At 39.4% G+C, this 20,840-nt stretch overlaps 2 protein-coding genes across 2 annotated transcripts; both read right to left on the bottom strand.

The window, feature by feature from the left end:
- Positions 1 to 412: 412 nt before the first annotated feature.
- LOC306737458 (afadin- and alpha-actinin-binding protein) lies at positions 413 to 4,698 on the bottom strand (the record flags this gene model as incomplete). The annotated part of the gene is made up of 11 exons (XM_079219192.1): positions 413 to 509; positions 759 to 921; positions 1,351 to 1,465; positions 2,577 to 2,738; positions 2,815 to 2,918; positions 3,103 to 3,256; positions 3,691 to 3,811; positions 3,903 to 3,981; positions 4,221 to 4,344; positions 4,420 to 4,488; positions 4,564 to 4,698. 11 exons carry the CDS (start codon positions 4,696 to 4,698, stop codon positions 413 to 415), a joined length of 1,323 nt encoding a protein of 440 aa, XP_079075318.1.
- Positions 4,699 to 14,340: 9,642 nt separating this feature from the next.
- Positions 14,341 to 19,666, bottom strand: LOC306737456 (scavenger receptor cysteine-rich domain-containing group B protein-like; the record flags this gene model as incomplete). The annotated part of the gene is made up of 5 exons (XM_079219190.1): positions 14,341 to 14,708; positions 15,145 to 15,492; positions 17,244 to 17,591; positions 18,549 to 18,929; positions 19,603 to 19,666. 5 exons carry the CDS (start codon positions 19,664 to 19,666, stop codon positions 14,341 to 14,343), a joined length of 1,509 nt encoding a protein of 502 aa, XP_079075316.1.
- Positions 19,667 to 20,840: the final 1,174 nt, after the last annotated feature.

The raw sequence follows: 20,840 nt of genomic DNA, 5'->3' as shown, positions 1-20,840 counted from the left end.
AGAAAATGTTATGTATTATTATAGGAAACATTTCCGGTCTACCCATGTACTAGCAAAGGCAAATCGAAATATATTTCCTGGTTTATAGAAAGTAAGAAATGTGTCAAGCAAATATAGTATGTAAAATAGCAATTGAATCATATCCTAATGTAGTACAATTGATTATTTTTCAAAGACAAAATAAATGCCACAGTAGTCCAAAAATGCTTAACAGCATTCATAATTAGAAACTATAGAAAATATTTTATTTGCCTGGCTGGATTACAAATTATTTTTTTTCTTCTCTTTTTAAACAGCTCCATGGAAAAAACAAACAAACCGGGAGTGAAATATAATCAGCCTTTATTGATTATTTAAAAAGTGGAAATAAGGTGGCATATGTTTTTAATGACCAGCTATCTTAAAAATGGTATTAAAAAGACCAGTCCAAGTGTGCAGTCTGTTGCGTATGCACAATCCTGTCTAGTTGACCGTCCCATGTCTCTGTCTGGTTATCAACCTCTCTGGTTCTGAGGGAGAAGAGAGAAGTGAGTTAAAGCAGTGGTGATGGTGAACATTTTTACCGTTTCATTTGGGCCAAAGTGGAGAAAACCTTTGCACAAAAGTTAATTTGCATCAGCGCCACACAGAACCAGACTTTATCCAAAGCACTGACATTACAGCGAATGCTGTACGATCAGGCAAAGCTGAAGACGTTTGTTTAGGTTTTTTTTCTTTTCGGGTAACTGCCATTGCTATGAAAGCAGGACTTGACTAACCTGCAGTTGTAAGACAGATTGAGGGCAGAGTACAGCTCAGGAGTGCTTGGGGTTTGAACTCTGAATCCTCCCTCTTGTGATTCAAAAGCTGTCCCTGACTTGGTGGAAGATGGTGTAATGGGAAGACAGTCAGATATGCCAGCGGGCCCCAAAATTGAGAAACCTGGAGTCACATGGACATAATGTGTTAAGGACTTTTCTCCCATCACTGCACCCGTAAAAAAAAAAATCCCCTCCTAGGAGGGGGCAGACTGAGCGATTGTTATATAAAACTGTAAATCATAGCTTGTTTTATGAAAAAAAAAAGCCTGTCATAGTAGCGCCCTACAACTTGAAGATATGTCACAGATGTGCGCAAATTTCAAAGGAATAATCATCCTGAAAGTACTTTTTTTCCCTAGGCGGACCTGAAACCTTTTCATTTTTGCTGTGTATCGTCTTCATTTACTCTTAACCAGTAACATATAGACTGATATTCAAAAAGCCCTAGTGACTGCAGAGATACACCTTTTTTAGTTTGGGTTTGCAATTTTCAAGCAGAGGCCTAAAAATCGTTTGATTTTCTATTGGTTAAAAGTAACTGCACATTCACCGAGTGCTGTGCTCCGTCTTATGTTGATGCTTGGTGCTCCTTTACCAGACAGGGGGGAGTTACACAGATACTGCTGCTTCAGGAGTGTGGCCTTCTGTTGCTCAAAATCACGACGCTGTAAACACAAAAAGCAGCCTTTTAAAACCTTATAAGCCAGAGGTGTTCTACAGCTCATATGACGTTGATATGAATACCAGACCCTATTGTCCTTGATCTCTAACTAATCCGCAACTCTTTGCCTTTAAAAAGTAAAATAATGATTATACTTATTTTCTGCATAAATATGATGAAAAGTCAAGAGCCGGAGCAAAAAATTATTCCTCGATTGCTCCCCAAGTTTTTATTTAATTGCATTGTCCGGTGCCTTCCCATCATGCCACAGATTAATACTGCACATCTTTAGAAAGCTTACGACCTAAAGCATCAAAATATGCTAAATAAATCACAATAAACACAAGTATTGACATGTTTTAAAGCATTTTCAGTCCAAAAAACGTGGTTCAGAAATAGAAAAATGAAGCTGAAACTTGCTCGCACCGTAACAAACTTGGTATGTAACTGACCGGCTCCTTCCGCATGTGTTATCTGATGCAGTTTCAGACGAGTCTGAGGACCAATGAGATTGCAGAACCTCGAAACGCAGCAAAAATAAAAACTCCAGTTCCTACTTTGGAGTGAGAGACTCCAATACTCACAACTACTGTTAGACTCAGTCTCTACGGTTACAGGGAAGTTACTTTGAGTGAAATCCGCCGTTGTTAAGGGTACTTAGGAGCATTCTAGTGAAACGTTATAGTCGCATAGTCATGTTGAGGAGTTTTTTTTAATGTAAACGGACACGTATCTTCTTATAAGGGTTATTGTACTTTAGCACGTTAAAGGAATTCGATCAGAATTGTGGATGATGTGTAAGCAGAGTTTTAGTTTTAAAAAAACACAATTCCTCGTATCTGTGAAATCAGAAAAAGGACGCAGCTTATAAGGTTAAGCCAGTATGCTGGGATCTTTTGTATGGAGGACTGTAAATGCACAATGAAAGGGAGAGAGATCCCTCCTCTGTTTGCTCGACCTCATGTTTCTTACATTCTTTTCCCCAGCAAGTTTTTTCTTCAGAGTTTTCCCATATCCAAATCTAGAGTCTAAGGACAGAGGGCATCATACACTATACAGATTGTAAAGCCCTTTGAGGCAAATTAATAACATTGTCTGCTTAATTTTCTTCTCACCTCATGGCTCAGTCGGATGGCTGCGTCGGTGAAGGACTGCCTCTCCCTTTCAAAAGTTCGCCTCTGATGATCAAGCTCTGCCCAGCGCACCTGAAGACGTTCCCACTCTTCCAAAAAGTAGGAATCAGCCAGTTCAGCGGTGACGGGTGAAGCAAGGTTGTCCTGCACAAAAGCAGTATTTCTAAGTCTGATTTACAAAAGTTCATACAAGAATAATGTGTGTGTAAGTGTAATGAACCTGCAGCAGCTGCTGTTGTAATCTGACAAGCTGTTGACTCTCCTTCAGCTCAGCTTCTAGCCGAGCCAGGAGCTTCTCATGGTCGGTATCACCGCCAGTGTGGCCTCCACAGTCAAGAAAGACCACATATTGTTCTCCTCAGGCAAGTGTTTCTCAATCATTGGTTTAGCAAAAATAAATGAAAGATGAAGACGTATATTTGCAAAGCGTAATTCTTGACAGTTTTCTCAGAAGAAAGGTACAACAAATCAAAGCAGAATTTTGAAGAAGTTCATCCCGGGTGTTCACCTTCAGATGAGACGTCACGCAGCCTCTTCTGCACCTGCCTCCAACTCTGAACCACACCTCCTGTTACATGGTCACCAAGCGCTCGCTCAGCTTGATCCAGCCTTTTGTCTCTAGTTTGGACTGCTTCCTGAACATCCACCACATCTGACAGGGTCTTTAAAAGAAGGTTAGACTGAGTTAGACTTGTAATTTTGAATAATCATCTTGGACTCAGCCTTGGGTACAGTCCTTTAGAAATAAAACAAGGATCTTCTAAGTCGTCATCCTGGAGATTTTGATCATTTTACACGACCTTCCTCAGCCGATTTGAACACTTTAAGGACGTTTGGTCCATGGTTGCTTAAAGGTTCAAGGGACGAATGTCCAAATTAACTTTCAAGCTCCACAACGGCTACTAAATGTACCTTGTGTGAGGCAAACTCTGCTCTACCTCCTTAACTCGCAACAGCCTCTGCTGAGGAAGACCATTTGATACAATGGACAGTGGTTTTGTGAAAATAACTTTAAGAATTATCCTTTCTTGGGCCCAATATGACCAATTCTAGTTCTTAACAGAACTGGCCTCAAGTTAACTTTCTTCTTCCTCACATGCTCCATGTCGACTCGGAGTGCATGAAGTAAAGTGGTGAGGCTGTGGCGCAGCTTCATCGCCTCCCTGAGCTCTGCTTCTCTGCGCTCCAGCATCAGACGCAGTGTTGCTTCTTCCCGTCTACACGGTAGAGGAAGCAAATGAGGATTAGCGAGAGGTGGAAAATTCATTTGAAGGCTACTTTCAGAAGGTGATGATACCATCAACTTACTTGGCAGTAGACCTGAATGATTTGATTGGCGGTTCTCTTTTGCCTCGACCTCCAGGCGGAAAGTTCAACACCTCTATTGCTGTATAGAACAATGCAAGATGGTAAATGTTTAGTGGTTTCAGGAAATTGTGTGTGTGTGTATGTATATATATATATATATATATATATATATATATATATATATATATATATATATATATATATATATATATATATATATATATATATATATATATATATATATATATATATACACACACAAACAGCTGTGGGGTAAATATTCTGTGACTATCTGTAACAGGACAGAAAGAGTCTCACAGGGTCCTTTCTCTCTGTGTCGGTCAGTCAGCTGAGACAATCGCTCCTTCAGTCTGTTGGTGTGCTGCTCTCGAAGCCTCAGCTCCGCTTCCTGCTGGTTACACCGAAGCTGCAGACGAGTGCACTGCACAGAGGTTAGAGATGGTTTTGAGAAGGGGGACTTGAACATATTCCACAATGTGTCACACGTACAACTTACTTTGGCCCGTTCACATCTCAGCATGTCCTGGAGCCTGGCCACATGTTCATCCATTTCCTTTAGATGCTCCTACATGATAGACGTTTAGTTTCCCCCCCAGAACGAACCCTAACCCATTCATCGATTGCATTCATCGTTACCCACCCTGAGGGGTTCTCCTTGCTCTCTGTGCTCCTCCCTGTCAGCCCACCAGGAGGAGCCGAGAGAGAGCTCTTTCAAAGGGCTGGGATCCTTAAGCAGATAGGAGTCTGTAGATAGATAGATGTATACTATATTCATCACCAAGGGGACATTTGTTTGTCACAGTAGCAAACAAGGATACATAGAACAAATATTGGAATGAAAATACTCAATATATACACAACAAAACTCAATATATACAAATTAGCAGAGTGTATTCATTTAGGAAATTAAACAAAGTAGTCATCAACTCAGGGAGGTAGGGGGGAAATTAAGGACAGAGGGATGGTGCTTAGTCGTGGTATTGGATTACTTTCTTTCCAGCATTCATGGACTGAAGCTTTTTAGTTCATGCTTCTATATTTCAGGTACAAGATGTCAGTATTACCAGAGTACTCCGAGCATCTTCTAACTCCATTTTGGCCAAACCGTGAAGCCATCTGGATGCCATATTCACATATTAGCAACAAGGGGACATTTTACTCACATGCAAATGTAAACAGTGTGCACCACAACATGATCAAAACAATGTGTACACACATACTGAGATGACATACACTAAATTACTAGAGCAACAATGATCAGTTATCATGCCTCTAGTAACTTACCTGAGCAGGAAAGGGAAACTTTCCTCTGACAGATGCTGCCGCTTTTAATTCCAGGTGATGGCACTTCTGCTAATTACCATCGACAAACGACTAGATTGAAGCTTCAGGGTTGAAAATGATTCAGTCCAACAACTTGTTCACAAACTTTGACTTGCGCACATGGTGTGAAAGTATTAACTAGTTTTCTTTTTCAACCAATCAAGTACATTTCAGCATGGTATTGTATTCAGTTTCTGAGAGCACAAGTGGAGCAAACAGCATGTATCAGTATTAGAAATAGTCCTGCCTGGACATGAAACAGCAACTTGTGAGTTAATGTTGAGGTAATGGTATTATCCTGTACATTCATGACAGTGTCACCAGATGTCCAGCGTAGTATTTTATTACCAAGTAAATTTAGTCCAGCAGTTCATCAGCTAACAAAACACTCATCCCATCCACCTAACTATGAGCGGAGTCGGGTTACTGACCCACAATTAAATAAAGCAACCTGCTGTAACATCTTCTTTTCCCTGTTTTAGAAGAAAACTAAAAGCGTACGAGTCATGAAGTCTCAAACAGTTCAAAAGTGTTAAAAAAAAATATACTTAAACATTAAAAAAAAAAAAAAAAAAAAAAAAAAAAAAAGGATTGATGGTCCCCAAAAAATAAAAATAAATCACATACAGCAATTAATCCGGAAAGGTAGTTTATTATTTAAAAGATTGCCTGAAGTAGCAAAGTTTAGAAAGAGAAAAGCGAACAGTAGTACACGTTTTGGTTGATTGGAATATGATTCCCATGTGGAAAACAATTAATGCAACAAGTCACTGCAGCATGATTCATAAGCAATAATTGGATATTTTTTTAACATTTGCAGTTTGGCCATTTGTGTATCTAAAGTGAGATACATTACATTTGCTACCAGGATTCACTATCCAACAGTGTAAGGCCTTGACGTGTTCTTAAATTATTTTATGACAGGAACATTTAGGCTGACAAAAGCAACCTTAACAGGCTGTTAAATATATACAGAAAAAAAGACTGAATGAAAAGACAACCGCATGCCCTGCTCTGATATGGATAAAGTCTGTACCATATCACTGTACCTTCAAATAGTAGTAATACCTTTACCATTGCCACAAAACATTGATTAAGACACCAATCAATTTAGCTCAAAAGCTACCAGCGTGTCTGTTGGCCACATACACAGTTAATGTTTTGTAAAGACACACATTACAATGCAGTGTATATAACACAAAATGTTCTGATTCTTGAGCAGCACCTGGTTTAAGTTAATGTTTGACCTGCTAAACAAAATACAAGAGGAAGTTGCACTGCACTCTCAGTAGCCAATCACGTGGGCTGAATTTCACTGACAGGAAAAAGACACCATTAGTTTAGGAAATTGAAACCGGACATGTTAAGTAAGTAAACCAAGAATGGCTTAATCATTAGTCAAGTTAGAGTCAATAACATTATTTAAAAACATGTAGAGTTTGGCCCTGCTTTATTGTAACAGATGAGAGTTATGATACCATAAAATTTGGCAAGTGAAGCAGCTCCCTCCCCCGAACCCATCACTACCATGTTGCACCATCCCAAGAGGAGCTGCTGGTCGATCGACAGCGATATCAAGTAGAAGTGAAGAAAGCCTTCCATGGGTAAATTAAGAAATCCTCCACCTCTCTTTCTGCTGTAGATAAACAGATATAATTGGGAAACATAAAAAAGGGAATATACACCAGCTTTTATGTGGATGTCCATGCAGTGTTGAGGGTAAATGTAGTTGATTGAAGCAACACATTCCTCATTGGTTGCTATATTGAGTGAGAAAGCTGAGTTTGCAGCTGAAAAATCGTCTCTTTCTTCATCCAGCACGAGAACTCTTCTTTCTGGATCAATATAGCGGCCACTGAGAAATGAATTGCTTCAACTCACTACGTTTGACATCAACACTGATCTCCATAAGATAAGGCTTATTATCCTTTTAACCTAAGAACAATAAAACAAATTAAAAAAAACTGTTAAAAGCCCTATTCTCTGAAGACAGGTGTAAATAATAACAGCAAAACATTTAAATGTGATTGATATATTTACAATTTTATTCATACATTTTTCTAAAATGAAAAGTGATTGAGCCAGGAGATGCTGTTTAAAGGAGACATGTTAATGGAGTTTCCCTTGTTTCCTGATTACAGACAAAGGTTGAATAAACCTGTAAATATAGTCATTAGTTGCAGCCCAAGAGTTGTATGCAGTGAATAATTCAAATTCAATTAATTCAGGTCTCTTGGTGGCTTTCCATATTGCCTAACTGATTGTAAAGGTATACTTCATTTCTTCCCTATAATGTAATCAGTTGTACAGCTTTCCCCCCAGCCCAGCTGAAGTCTCAATGAAGGACAAGCAGGCCTACCTCAGAACAGGGAGCAGGACTTTGGGGGTCTGAAGGGATTATCACTGGAGGGCATCCCGACCAGGAGGGGGTCCTTGGAGGCATTTTGCAGACAGAAGTTCCTCAGCTCAGCAGCAGCTTGGGACACCTGCAGAGCCAGACATGTGATGAGAGGAAACACAAACAGCCCGTCACAGTTGTAATGCTCCAGCTGGCCTGCTGTCAAATGTACCCCGTCCCTCATTTACATACGTGGACTAACCGGCACTTCTTTTGCATATCATTTGCAAGCAACAGCGCACGCCCGGGTGTGTCTGCAGGGTAACATTTTAAAAGATACTGTTCAGATACTGTTTCCCTTCGATAACGCAACACTCAAGGAGCTTTAACTTTGATAAACGAGTCCCTTCCCTCGAGACTTTGACTCTTTAAAGTGCGGACGCTTCCCTAACTGACAGGCGCTAAAACGCGGAAGACACGGTTCGCCTGTAGCGGCGGTTTAGTTCGCTTGAAACCAGTTAATGTGTCACTACGGGTCTTGAGCGGAACTTTACAGCCCACTTCGTTAAACGAGTGATGTAAGAGTCCAGTCTGTGTCATTCCTGCAACAGTTTGTCTCCGCCATTCAACAGGCTGAAGTCTTCCGTGTTTGCGTTGACGGGTTTCGTACCTTGATCCTCCGGATACTGGCCTCGAACCGGAGCTGCTTTACGGCCCTTTGAGCGATAATTAAGTTGTTGCTGGCATTGTTGTTGGACATGACGACGGCTGTCGGCTGAGGAAAACGGAGGGCTTCTTAATCTAGACTGCCACAGCACCGAGCGGAAATTAGCCCCAACTGCTCTAAACCCTTAACCCGAGTGGGAAACGTTGGTCATTAGATGCCCCGCCGCTTCGATGCCAGCGGGCCATTCTATTGGGCGCTGGGCACGTCAGTTAAATAAATGAAACGCCCCCTGCATACACTGGCCATTATTATGAGTTTCCTAGAGAGCAGAGCCATGTATACTGTGACCTTCAGCTGGAGGGTGACCAACCACAACACCAGGCACGTGCACAGACATCTTGGGGGGCAGGTGCTCAAACCAAAAAAAAGGGAACCCATCGCCAAAACTATTTATGAAATTAAAAATAATAATAATAAATTAAAAACACAGTAGTATATTTTTAACTTTTATATTTATTTTTGTTAACAAACTAACTCAAATTATCAAATTGAATAAATAAATGAATAACAGGCAACTTTCCGTGTCCTCTCCTGAACAGGCACAACAGTACAGGAATGTTGAGAGCCTCTGCCTTCTCTGACGCACCTTGAAATATCTAGGCAAACTTCTCCTCAGACCTCAATGCTTGTTTTTTGTGAATTACACCATCAATTAGCTTGAAGGCTGTGGAGTGGTCCAGGCTTTCTTCTTGCAGAGCGTCTGATGCAAGAGCAGTGACTTCAAATGCCGGGGTGCTGATTTCCATGCAGAGGATGAATGCAAAGTTAATTGCATTTTTTTACATGTTTTCTAGCTGTGAATTCTCGTGACATTTATAAACATAAATTCAACATACTTTCGAAATTGTCTAAACGGCATTTATACAACACAAAGAAGATGCATGCCTGTATATCTCTCCCACTCTCTCTTCATTAAACATGACAAACGTCAGTAAACAGCTGGACAAGGCTTTGAAATCAAGGATTTCGTGAGTTATTTGTTTGTACATTTTTTTAGGAAACGCCGGACCAGTTGTGATGTAATGTATTCAACGGCGCTAATGTTGTGGTTAATCTATCACCAAACAACGTCGGGGGATTGCACAAACACCGTCATTACCTGTTTGTCTGATGCTGCGGGTCAGAAGAAGTAGGCTGCACCCGTTTGGCTCTCAGCACTGCATGAGCACTAAGTGGAGGAGGAGGAGGGGAGCGGCGGGGGCTTGTGAGCGCCACAAAGCATGTCGGGGCGAAATTCTCACAAGAACTCAAATAAATGCCCCGTCAGATATCAAAACACATTTGGGGGGAATTGATGACAGAAAGAGTAATTTTTATTCTTAAATACTGTTGAATGAGGAAAACAAATTGGGCTCCAGCAGAAGGGGCACTTTTCTCATCGAGGGCAAAAGGGCAGGCGCCTGAGCACCACTAGGGGTCTATCTGTGCACACAGTGGTCAACACTTCATTTACCTGACTAGAGTTTCGTAATATTTAAAATAAAACATAATCTCTTTATTAGGTTGGAAGTAATGACAATGTATGTCAAAAAGGGTTCCCAGATTTTAGAGTAAACATCCCCTTTTGAATGGGATAAGTATGTCAGATAGTCAAGGGACTCTGTAGCATGGTTCCATGACTGTAATCCAGTTTTTAGCCTCACGGTGTTGCCTGAAGGAAAAGACAAGGGCTCACGAAAGTTATCATTATTCATCCGCTGGCTAGCTTGAACAGCATTGCTAAATGTAATGGCAATTTATTATAATGGTTGACAAATTTCACTCTGGACCAAAATCATGGTTGCAAATTTTTACTTTTAATTAGTTGACTACTGCATTTTCCATCAAGGTACAGAGTTTTGTTTGATGAATAACAACAATAATACAGAGTGATTCGATGACACATCAGTTTACACTCACTATGATATGGAAAAATAATGATTTGCTCTGAAGAGTAATCCATGCTTTTGTGTGAAAAGTAACAAATGCAAAAACATCTTTTTCAAAAAAGCATAGCATACATAAAGCATATAGCCCACATGTATTATATTTAATTCAGGACTGTACTGGTACTATACAAATAGAAGGAGAACATAGTGGTATTGTCAATTTCATTGTAACCCCTATAGTTTCTTTTTAATTGTTATTTAATTGAGGATTGATACAAAGTGTGATGAGATTGATCATGCAATACAGTAACACCAGATTATAATATCTTATGTTTTAGGGAAAACAAAGATCTTAAAACTATCCCAATAAGGAATATGTTTGTATTATTACTGTATGTTAACAGCTCACTCAGGCGACCTGTCCCCTGAAGAAGAATAAGAAAGAGAGAAAAAGGTGTGAAGATGTTTAAAATTGATCAATGTTGATATTTTTTAGTAGTTTTTTCAATTGAAAAAGTGAACATAAAGCCATTACATGCAATTGCCATAAATTAACTAAACTTTTCTGATTCAGGATCATTTGTATTGAGGTATTCTATGAGTACAATTACACAGAAAATAAATTCAAAGTGTGAAGATAATAATACAAGTAGTGTAAAGCATATATTTTATATTTCTCCAGTAGGTGGTCACTCGAATGAACCCGAAATGAGTTGTATTACTTGCGTTATTTCATATAATTTTTTTCAGAATTGTTTCATTAAAAAAAATAATATATAAAAAAAGATGGAAGATCTCCACTCTGCCAGAGAAGGAGCTGTTTCCTCCATTGGCCAGGCGCACCTCCCCCTCAACTTCTGTACTGCTGCCTGCTTTTTTTTTTTAAAGAAGATATTTTTTTTAAACATTCAATTCTCTTAAGAACAAGAGTCTTTACTCATCCTAAAACACTAAAATTGATGGATTAGATAAGAAAAAGGTGTGAAGATGTTTAAAATGGAACAATGCAGATCATTTTTCGTAGTTTTTTCCACCTTTTGAGCCCCAGGTCCCCTATGGGGGAGAAGTCCTTCTAGAGGGTTAGTGAGGTCTGTTCAAGTAGTCGTATGAACCCCAAATGAGTTGTATTACTTGCGTTATTTTATATAATTTTTTTCAGAATTGTTTTATTAAAAAAATTAATATATAAAAAAAGAACTTTTATAACATATTTTGATCATAATGATGAACATTCAGCATGATATGAGCCAGACATGTTACACAAAGAGACTTAATTGCCTTTAGTACAAAGGCTTACCTTCACTATCTTCCCCGTCACAGACGACACCAGCATCCTCAAAATGACCACAGTTGTGAGATCCCAACCCGCGGTGGCTGCACTCGCTGAGCTTCGATTCGTTGCCTCTGCACGTGACATCATCCAACAAGATGGGACCTGTACCGTGTCCAAAGCGTGCACGGTGTGGTGCTGACAGGACCCTGCCACAGCCCAGCTGTCTGCACACCACCTGAGCATCAGCCATGTCCCAGGAATCGTCACACACCGTCCCCCAGTGTCCAAGGTGGAAGATCTCTACTGTGCCAGAGCAGGAGCTGTTTCCTCCATTGGCCAGACGGACCTCTCCCTCAACTTCTGTACTGCTGCCTGCTTTTTTTTTAAAAAAGAAGATCTTTTTTTAAACATTCAATTCTCTTAAGAACAAGAGTCTTTACTCATCTTAAAACACTAAAATTGATGGATTAGATAAGAAAAAGGTGTGAAGATGTTTAAAATGGAACAATGCAGATCATTTTTCGTAGTTTTTTTTTTTTCATTAAAAAGGTGAAAATAAAGCCAGTACATGCAATTGCCATAAATTAACTAAACTTTTCTGATTCAGGATAATTTGTATTGAGGTATAATATACGAGTACAATTACACAGAATATAAATTGAAAGTGTGAAGATAATAATAAAAGTAGTGTAAAGCATATATTTTATATTTCTCCTGTGGTCACTAACATTCTGTCACCTAAATGCTACACCATAGACAGCATGTCACACAAAGAGACTTAATTGCCTTTAGCTGTACAAAGGTTTACCTTCACTACCTTCCCCGTCACAGACGACGCCAGAATCCTCATTGTGACCACAGTTGTGAGATCCCAAACCGCGGTGGCTGCACTCGCTGAGCTTCGATTCGTTGCCTTTGCACGTGACATCATCCAACAAGATGGGACCTGTGCCGTGTCCAAAGTGTGCAAGGTGCAGTGCAGACAGGACCCTGCCACAGCCCAGCTGTCTGCACACCACCTGAGCATCAGCCATGTCCCAGGAATCGTCACACACCGTCCCCCACTGTCCAAGGTGGAAGATCTCTACTCTGCCAGAGCAGGAGCTGTTTCCTCCATTGGCCAGACGGACCTCTCCCTCAACTTCTGTACTGCTGCCTGCTTTTTTTTTTTAAAGAAGATATTTTTTTAAACATTCAATTCTCTTAAGAACAAGAGTATTGACTCATCCTAAAACACAAAAAGTTATGGATTAGATAAGAAAAAGGTGTGAAGATGTTTAAAATGGAAAAATGCAGATAATTTTTCATAGTTTTTTCCACCTTTTGAGCCCCAGGTCCCCAAGGGGGAGAAGTCCTTCTAGAGGGTTAGTGAGGTCTGTTCAAGTAGTCGTATGAACCCCAAATGAGTTGTATTACTTGTGTTATTTATTTTTTTTTTTTTTCAGAATTCTTTTATTAAAAAAATTAATATATAAAAAAAGAACTTTTATAACATATTTTGATTATAACGATAAACATCCAGCATGATATGAGCCAGATTCCCCAAAAATGCCTCCTCGAGCGGCCGCCGAGTTTTTCCAACTCCATGCTTCAAGGCCTAAACAACAACCTACAGAGTTGTAAGACCCCTCTTTGTAAAAATAATGAAAAAAAGAATCAGAATCTGCAACAAAAAGCACTGCAAAACAAAGCATTGGGGTGTTACGAGGGAGTTTCATTCAAAAAATTGTGTCGTTCAGTTAACATTTCAAAAGTTATAACCTCTATGCCTAAACATGGTTGGTTTGGTGCATGCTGGGTACCCAACTGTGCATACATTTCCGCGTAAGACATGTGACTCGTTCTAAGAAACCTCCCCCGATCACAGGAGCCAGCGCAGTCCAAAACTTACAAGGAAGTAGGAGAAAAAAAACAGTCCGGCCACATTGGGATCCTTCAGGTACTAATATACTACCCACAAGGATCCTTCATGCTTTATTAGACTCCTACAAGCTTGTAGGGTTACAAAGAGGTGTCTCCTATTGAAATCTGACTTTGTAAAGTGTATTTATTAAAGATCTAGTAAAATGTTACTGCCGCCGCATAGAAGTGACGGCGAGGTGACAGGGTTTATGTAATTACATAAACTTAACGGTACGTTTTTTTTGAGCTTATAAAACTCTTCCCACACCGCTTTACTGTATTTCAGCAATTTAAATGAAGTTAATCAACGTTGTGGTTCCGGAGATCCTTTAGGTAACGTCACTTGACTTAGTCTTCTCTTTTCTTGTCCGATAAAGGGCGCCGCGGGCTTAAAAGGTTAAAAAGGTGAAAAAGGTGAAAATAAAGCCATTACATGCAATTGCCATGAATTAACTAAACTTTTCTGATTCAGGATCATCTGTGTAAGAGCCATAATAGACTTTAATAAGATGTGTATAGTGATTTATAAAAGTGTGTTGAAATGCTCCTTTAAGTTAGGTCACTGACTACGTCATAGCATATAGCCCTCAGTTGAGGTTAATCAGTCTGTGGAGCAAGACAGTTTATTTATCGTTGTGCCCAGTTGAGCACTGAATGATTATTGTATCTTTATTTTTTTTTGAGTAAACTTTTAAAACGGAGTTGCTGCCTCTGAAGACTCATTACGCGTCAAACTCATTGCACATACACAGACTGTAACAGTAGTGGTAATAGGGATTACCGGACGGAGACAAGATTGCCGCTACAATCTGTATTGAGGTATTGTATGAGTATAATTAAACAGAATATAAATTACAAGTGTGAAGATAATAATACAAGTAGTGTAAAGCATATATTTTATATGTCTCCTGTAGGTGGTCACTAAAATTCTGTCAGCTAAATGCTACACCGTAGACAGCATGTTACACAAAGAGACTTAATTGCCTTTAGCTGTACAAAGGCTTACCTTCACTATCTTCCCCGTCACAGACGACACCAGCATCCTCAAAATGACCACAGTTGTGAGATCCCAACCTGCGGTGGCTGCACTCGCTGAGCTTCGATTCGTTGCCTCTGCACGTGACATCATCCAACAAGATGGGACCTGTGCCGTGTCCAAAGTGTGCAAGGTGCGGTGCTAACAGGACCCTGCCACAGCCCAGCTGTCTGCACACCACCTGAGCATCAGCCATGTCCCAGGAATCGTCACACACCGTCCCCCACTGTCCAAGGTGGAAGATCTCTACTGTGCCAGAGCAGGAGCTGTTTCCTCCATTGGCCAGACGCACCTCCCCCTCAACTTCTGTACTGCTGCCTGCTTTTTTTTTTTAAAGAAGATATTTTTTTAAACATTCAATTCTCTTAAGAACAAGAGTCTTTACTCATCCTAAAACACTGAAATTGATGGATTAGATAAGAAAAAGGTGTGAAGATGTTTAAAATGGAACAATGCAGATCATTTTTCGTAGTTTTTTTTTTTTTCATTAAAAAGGTGAAAATAAAGCCAGTACATGCAATTGCCATAAATAAACTAAACTTTTCTGATTCAGGATAATTTGTATTGAGGTATAATATACGAGTACAATTACACAGAATATAAATTGAAAGTTTGAAGATAATAATAAAAGTAGTGTAAAGCATATATTTTATATTTCTCCTGTGGTCACTAACATTCTGTCAGGTAAATGCTACACCACAGACAGCATGTCACACAAAGAGACTTAATGACCTTTAGCTGTACAAAGGCTTACCTTCACTATCTTCCCCGTCACAGACGACACCAGCATCCTCAAAATGACCACAGTTGTGAGATCCCAACCTGCGGTGGCTGCACTCGCTGAGCTTCGATTCGTTGCCTCTGCACGTGACATCATCCAACAAGATGGGACCTGTGCCGTGTCCAAAGTGTGCAAGGTGCGGTGCAGACAGGACCCTGCCACAGCCCAGCTGTCTGCACACCACCTGAGCATCAGCCATGTCCCAGGAATCGTCACACACCGTCCCCCACTGTCCAAGGTGGAAGATCTCTACTCTGCCAGAGCAGGAGCTGTTTCCTCCATTGGCCAGACGGACCTCTCCCTCAACTTCTGTACTGCTGCCTGCTTTTTTTTTTAAAGAAGATATTTTTTTAAACATTCAATTCTCTTAAGAACAAGAGTATTGACTCATCCTAAAACACAACAAGTTATGGATTAGATAAGAAAAAGGTGTGAAGATGTTTAAAATGGAAAAATGCAGATAATTTTTCGTAGTTTTTTCCACCTTTTGAGCCCCAGGTCCCCAAGGGGGAGAAGTCCTTCTAGAGGGTTAGTGAGGTCTGTTCAAGTAGTCGTATGAACCCCAAATGAGTTGTATTACTTGTGTTATTTTATTTTTATTTTTTTCAGAATTCTTTTATTAAAAAAATTAATATATAAAAAAAGAACTTTTATAACATATTTTGATCATAACGATAAACATCCAGCATGATATGAGCCAGATTCCCCAAAAATGCCTCCTCGAGCGGCCGCCGAGTTTTTCCAACTCCATGCTTCAAGGCCTAAACAACAACCTACAGAGTTGTAAGACCCCTCTTTGTAAAAATAATGAAAAAAAGAATCAGAATCTGCAACAAAAAGCACTGCAAAACAAAGCATTGGGGTGTTACGAAGGAGTTTCATTCAAAAAATTGTGTCGTTCAGTTAACATTTCAAAAGTTATAACCTCTATGCCTAAACATGGTTGGTTTGGTGCATGCTGGGTACCCAACTGTGCATACATTTCCGCGTAAGACATGTGACTCGTTCTAAGAAACCTCCCCCGATCACAGGAGCCAGCGCAGTCCAAAACTTACAAGGAAGTAGGAGAAAAAAAACAGTCCGGCCACATTGGGATCCTTCAGGTACTAATATACTACCCACAAGGATCCTTCATGCTTTATTAGACTCCTACAAGCTTGTAGGGTTACAAAGAGGTGTCTCCTATTGAAATCTGACTTTGTAAAGTGTATTTATTAAAGATCTAGTAAAATGTTACTGCCGCCGCATAGAAGTGACGGCGAGGTGACAGGGTTTATGTAATTACATAAACTTAACGGTACGGTTTTTTTGAGCTTATAAAACTCTTCCCACACCGCTTTACTGTATTTCAGCAATTTAAATGAAGTTAATCAACGTTGTGGTTCCGGAGATCCTTTAGGTAACGTCACTTGACTTAGTCTTCTCTTTTCTTGTCCGATAAAGGGCGCCGCGGGCTTAAAAGGTTAAAAAGGTGAAAAAGGTGAAAATAAAGCCATTACATGCAATTGCCATGAATTAACTAAACTTTTCTGATTCAGGATCATCTGTGTAAGAGTCATAATAGACTTTAATAAGATGTGTATAGTGATTTATAAAAGTGTGTTGAAATGCTCCTTTAAGTTAGGTCACTGACTACGTCATAGCATATAGCCCTGAGTTGAGGTTAATCAGTCTGTGGAGCAAGACAGTTTATTTATCGTTGTGCCCAGTTGAGCACTGAATGATTATTGTATCTTTATTTTTTTTTGAGTAAACTTTTAAAACGGAGTTGCTGCCTCTGAAGACTCATTACGCGTCAAACTCATTGCACATACACAGACTGTAACAGTAGTGGTAATAGGGATTACCGGACGGAGACAAGATTGCCGCTACAATCTGTATTGAGGTATTGTATGAGTACAATTAAACAGAATATAAATTACAAGTGTGAAGATAATAATACAAGTAGTGTAAAGCATATATTTTATATGTCTCCTGTAGGTGGTCACTAAAATTCTGTCAGCTAAATGCTACACCGTAGACAGCATGTTACACAAAGAGACTTAATTGCCTTTAGCTGTACAAAGGCTTACCTTCACTATCTTCCCCGTCACAGACGACACCAGCATCCTCAAAATGACCACAGTTGTGAGATCCCAACCCGCGGTGGCTGCACTCGCTGAGCTTCGATTCGTTGCCTCTGCACGTGACATCATCCAACAAGATGGGACCTGTGCCGTGTCCAAAGTGTGCAAGGTGCGGTGCTGACAGGACCCTGCCACAGCCCAGCTGTCTGCACACCACCTGAGCATCAGCCATGTCCCAGGAATCGTCACACACCGTCCCCCAGTGTCCAAGGTGGAAGATCTCTACTCTGCCAGAGCAGGAGCTGTTTCCTCCATTGGCCAGACGGACCTCTCCCTCAACTTCTGTACTGCTGCCTGCTTTTTTTTTTAAAGAAGATATTTTTTTAAACATTCAATTCTCTTAAGAACAAGAGTATTGACTCATCCTAAAACACAACAAGTTATGGATTAGATAAGAAAAAGGTGTGAAGATGTTTAAAATGGAAAAATGCAGATAATTTTTCGTAGTTTTTTCCACCTTTTGAGCCCCAGGTCCCCAAGGGGGAGAAGTCCTTCTAGAGGGTTAGTGAGGTCTGTTCAAGTAGTCGTATGAACCCCAAATGAGTTGTATTACTTGTGTTATTTTATATATTTTTTTTTCAGAATTCTTTTATTAAAAAAATGAATATATAAAAAAAGAACTTTTATAACATATTTTGATCATAACGATGAACATCCAGCATGATATGAGCCAGATTCCCCAAAAATGCCTCCTTGAGCGGCCGCCGAGTTTTTCCAACTCCATGCTTCAAGGCCTAAACAACAACCTACAGAGTTGTAAGACCCCTCTTTGTAAAAATAATGACAAAAAGAATCAGAATCTGCAACAAAAAGCACTGCAAAACAAAGCATTGAGGTGTTACGAAGGAGTTTCATTCAAAAAATTGTGTCGTTCAGTTAACATTTCAAAAGTTATAACCTTTATGCCTAAACATGGTTGGTTTGGTGCATGCTGGGTACCCAACTGTGCATACATTTCCGCGTAAGACATGTGACTTGTTCTAAGAAACCTCCCCCGATCACAGGAGCCAGCGCAGTCCAAAACTTAGAAGGAAGTAGGAGAAAAAAAAACAGTCTAGCCACATTGGGATCCTTCAGGTACTAATATACTACCCACAAGGATCCTTCATGCTTTATTAGACTCCTACAAGCTTCGTAGGGTTATTTTATATTTCTCCAGACAGTGGTCACTAACATTTTGACAGCTAAATGCTACACCACAGACAGCATGTTACACAAAGAGACTTAATTGCCTTTAGTACAAAGGTTTACCTTCACTACCTTCCCCGTCACAGACGACACCAGCATCCTCATAGTGACCACAGTTGTGAGATCCCAACCTGCGGTGGCTGCACTCGCTGAGCTTCGATTCGTTGCCTCTGCACGTGACATCATCCAACAAGATGGGACCTGTGCCCTGTCCAAAGTGTGCAAGGTGCAGTGCAGACAGGACCATGCCACAGCCCAGCTGTCTGCACACCACCTGAGCATCAGCCATGTCCCAGGAATCGTCACACACCGTCCCCCAGTGTCCAAGGTGGAAGATCTCTACTGTGCCAGAGCAGGAGCTGTTTCCTCCATTGGCCAGACGGACCTCCCCCTCAACTTCTGTGCTGTTGCCTGCTACTGTTGTGCCAGTGATGGGGAAGTACGCTGATGTCGGTTCAGGTGAAGTTGGTAGAAGTGCAGGCTCTGTTCTATTCACCTCTGTTGATTATTTTTATTTTTATTTTAAAAGAAGAGATTTTTTTAAACATTCAATTCTCTTAAGAACAAGAGTCTTGACTCATCCTAAAACACTTACATTTATAGATTAGATTAAGGTGTGAAGATGTTTAAAATGAAGCTGATCATTTTGAGTAGTTTTTTTCCCATTAAAACGGTGAAAATAAAGCCATTCCAGGCAATTGCCATAAATTAACTAAACTTTTCTGTTTCATGATCATTTGTATTGAGGTATTATTATTATTATTATTATTGAGTACAATTTCACAGAAAATAAATTAAAAATGTGACAGTTTATTATAGATTTGAATCAAATGTATATTATACATAATTAAAATCATCACTGAGTGTGAGGTTTTAAGTCTTTTGAAACTGCACTTGTTTTAACGAATTTATATTTAAAAATGACATTATAATGTGTGATAGTATGTACAATAGGTTTTCAGTTGATGTAATGGTGCAGTCATATACAATTGCATTTATATGTTTAATATTTAGGTAATATAATAATGATATAAAGTTGTTGGTTGTCTTTTTCAAAAGTGGAAGTAAGATTACACGATTAATATGCATCATAATGAAAATATTTCAGATGGTTTACCTGAAGTGCTTTCTATAAAAATAAGCAAAATACTGAGCAGCAATAAACCCCCAGGCGCCCCCATTATGGAACACATCCACCACACAAGTGGGCTGAAAAAGACAAGAGAGATTTCTTTTCAAACACATTTCAAAATGATGCTGCCAAGAACAAAGTTAATTCCTCTGAAAGTCTTGTACTTACCTTAGACAGACGGAGTGGGAATGCAGGAGCTATAGGAAGTGGAAATGTGCCAGTGAATAAGAGTGTGAGAATTTATAGTCCCGTTTGTCTGTTAAAGGATCATTAAAATATAACAAAATTAAGATTAAATTCAAACACTACTGGCGCACAAAGTCCTGAGTCAATACCATTTACAATTCACAATTAATTTCAGGTGAGTGTTGAAACATCATGGAGCCCTTCGGTCTTCAAAAGTTTGCACATTCAATCGTTAATGTACTGATTTGCCAATCTTTTTCGATAAATTCGGTTCAAGGTCGGATTAGAATTTGGTTTGAGGTCAAATTTGCTTTGTGTGATTCAATTCGTAATTGTGTTTGCTTTACTTTTTATATTGGGGCTGAATGATTGTTATATAAAACTGTAAATTATTATTATATATATATATATATATTTTATATATTATATCTACATTTTAGTTACCATTGCTTAGAAATTGCCACAAAGGTTTAATCCAAAGTCCCTGAACAAACATAAACCATGCTGACTTTCACACTCACACATGCACACATGCATACACACACGCATACACAGACTTGACATGATTACATTGTTTTTCTTTCTCTTCTTTCCTTTTGTTGTCTTTCTTATGCATATTTCAATTTACGTTTGTAATTTTGTAAAATTTTAAATATTATATAGGTGGAGGCTTCAAATAAGCCCAGTTGGCTTTTTGTCTTTTCCTGCACTGTGATATTAATTTTTTTTGTGATTTTTTATTTTATTGTTTGAATTGTGCAAAATAAATAAATCATAGCTTGTTCTGTGAAAAAAAGCCCCAAACTGCTGTATTTGGATGTATTGAACACCATAAGTAATAGACAAGTGAAATATATGGTTTGGTACATGAAACAATTCAAATGTCACAGATGCGCGCAAATGTGCCCCAATGCAAATTTTGGAGAACTTGCCTGAATTTTCTCTGTACTAAACCCTCTCTAACTTTGTTCTGCTTCATTTTTTATCAAAGTCAACCTTTGCAGAGAGATACACCCTTTTTTGTGTGGTATGCAATT

The sequence above is a fragment of the Taurulus bubalis genome, assembly GCF_910589615.1.
Source record: "Taurulus bubalis genome assembly, chromosome: 6".
NCBI lineage: Eukaryota > Metazoa > Chordata > Actinopteri > Perciformes > Cottidae > Taurulus > Taurulus bubalis.
Note: the sequence above shows the minus strand (reverse complement) of the source record. Positions and strands in the feature narration are given on the sequence as shown.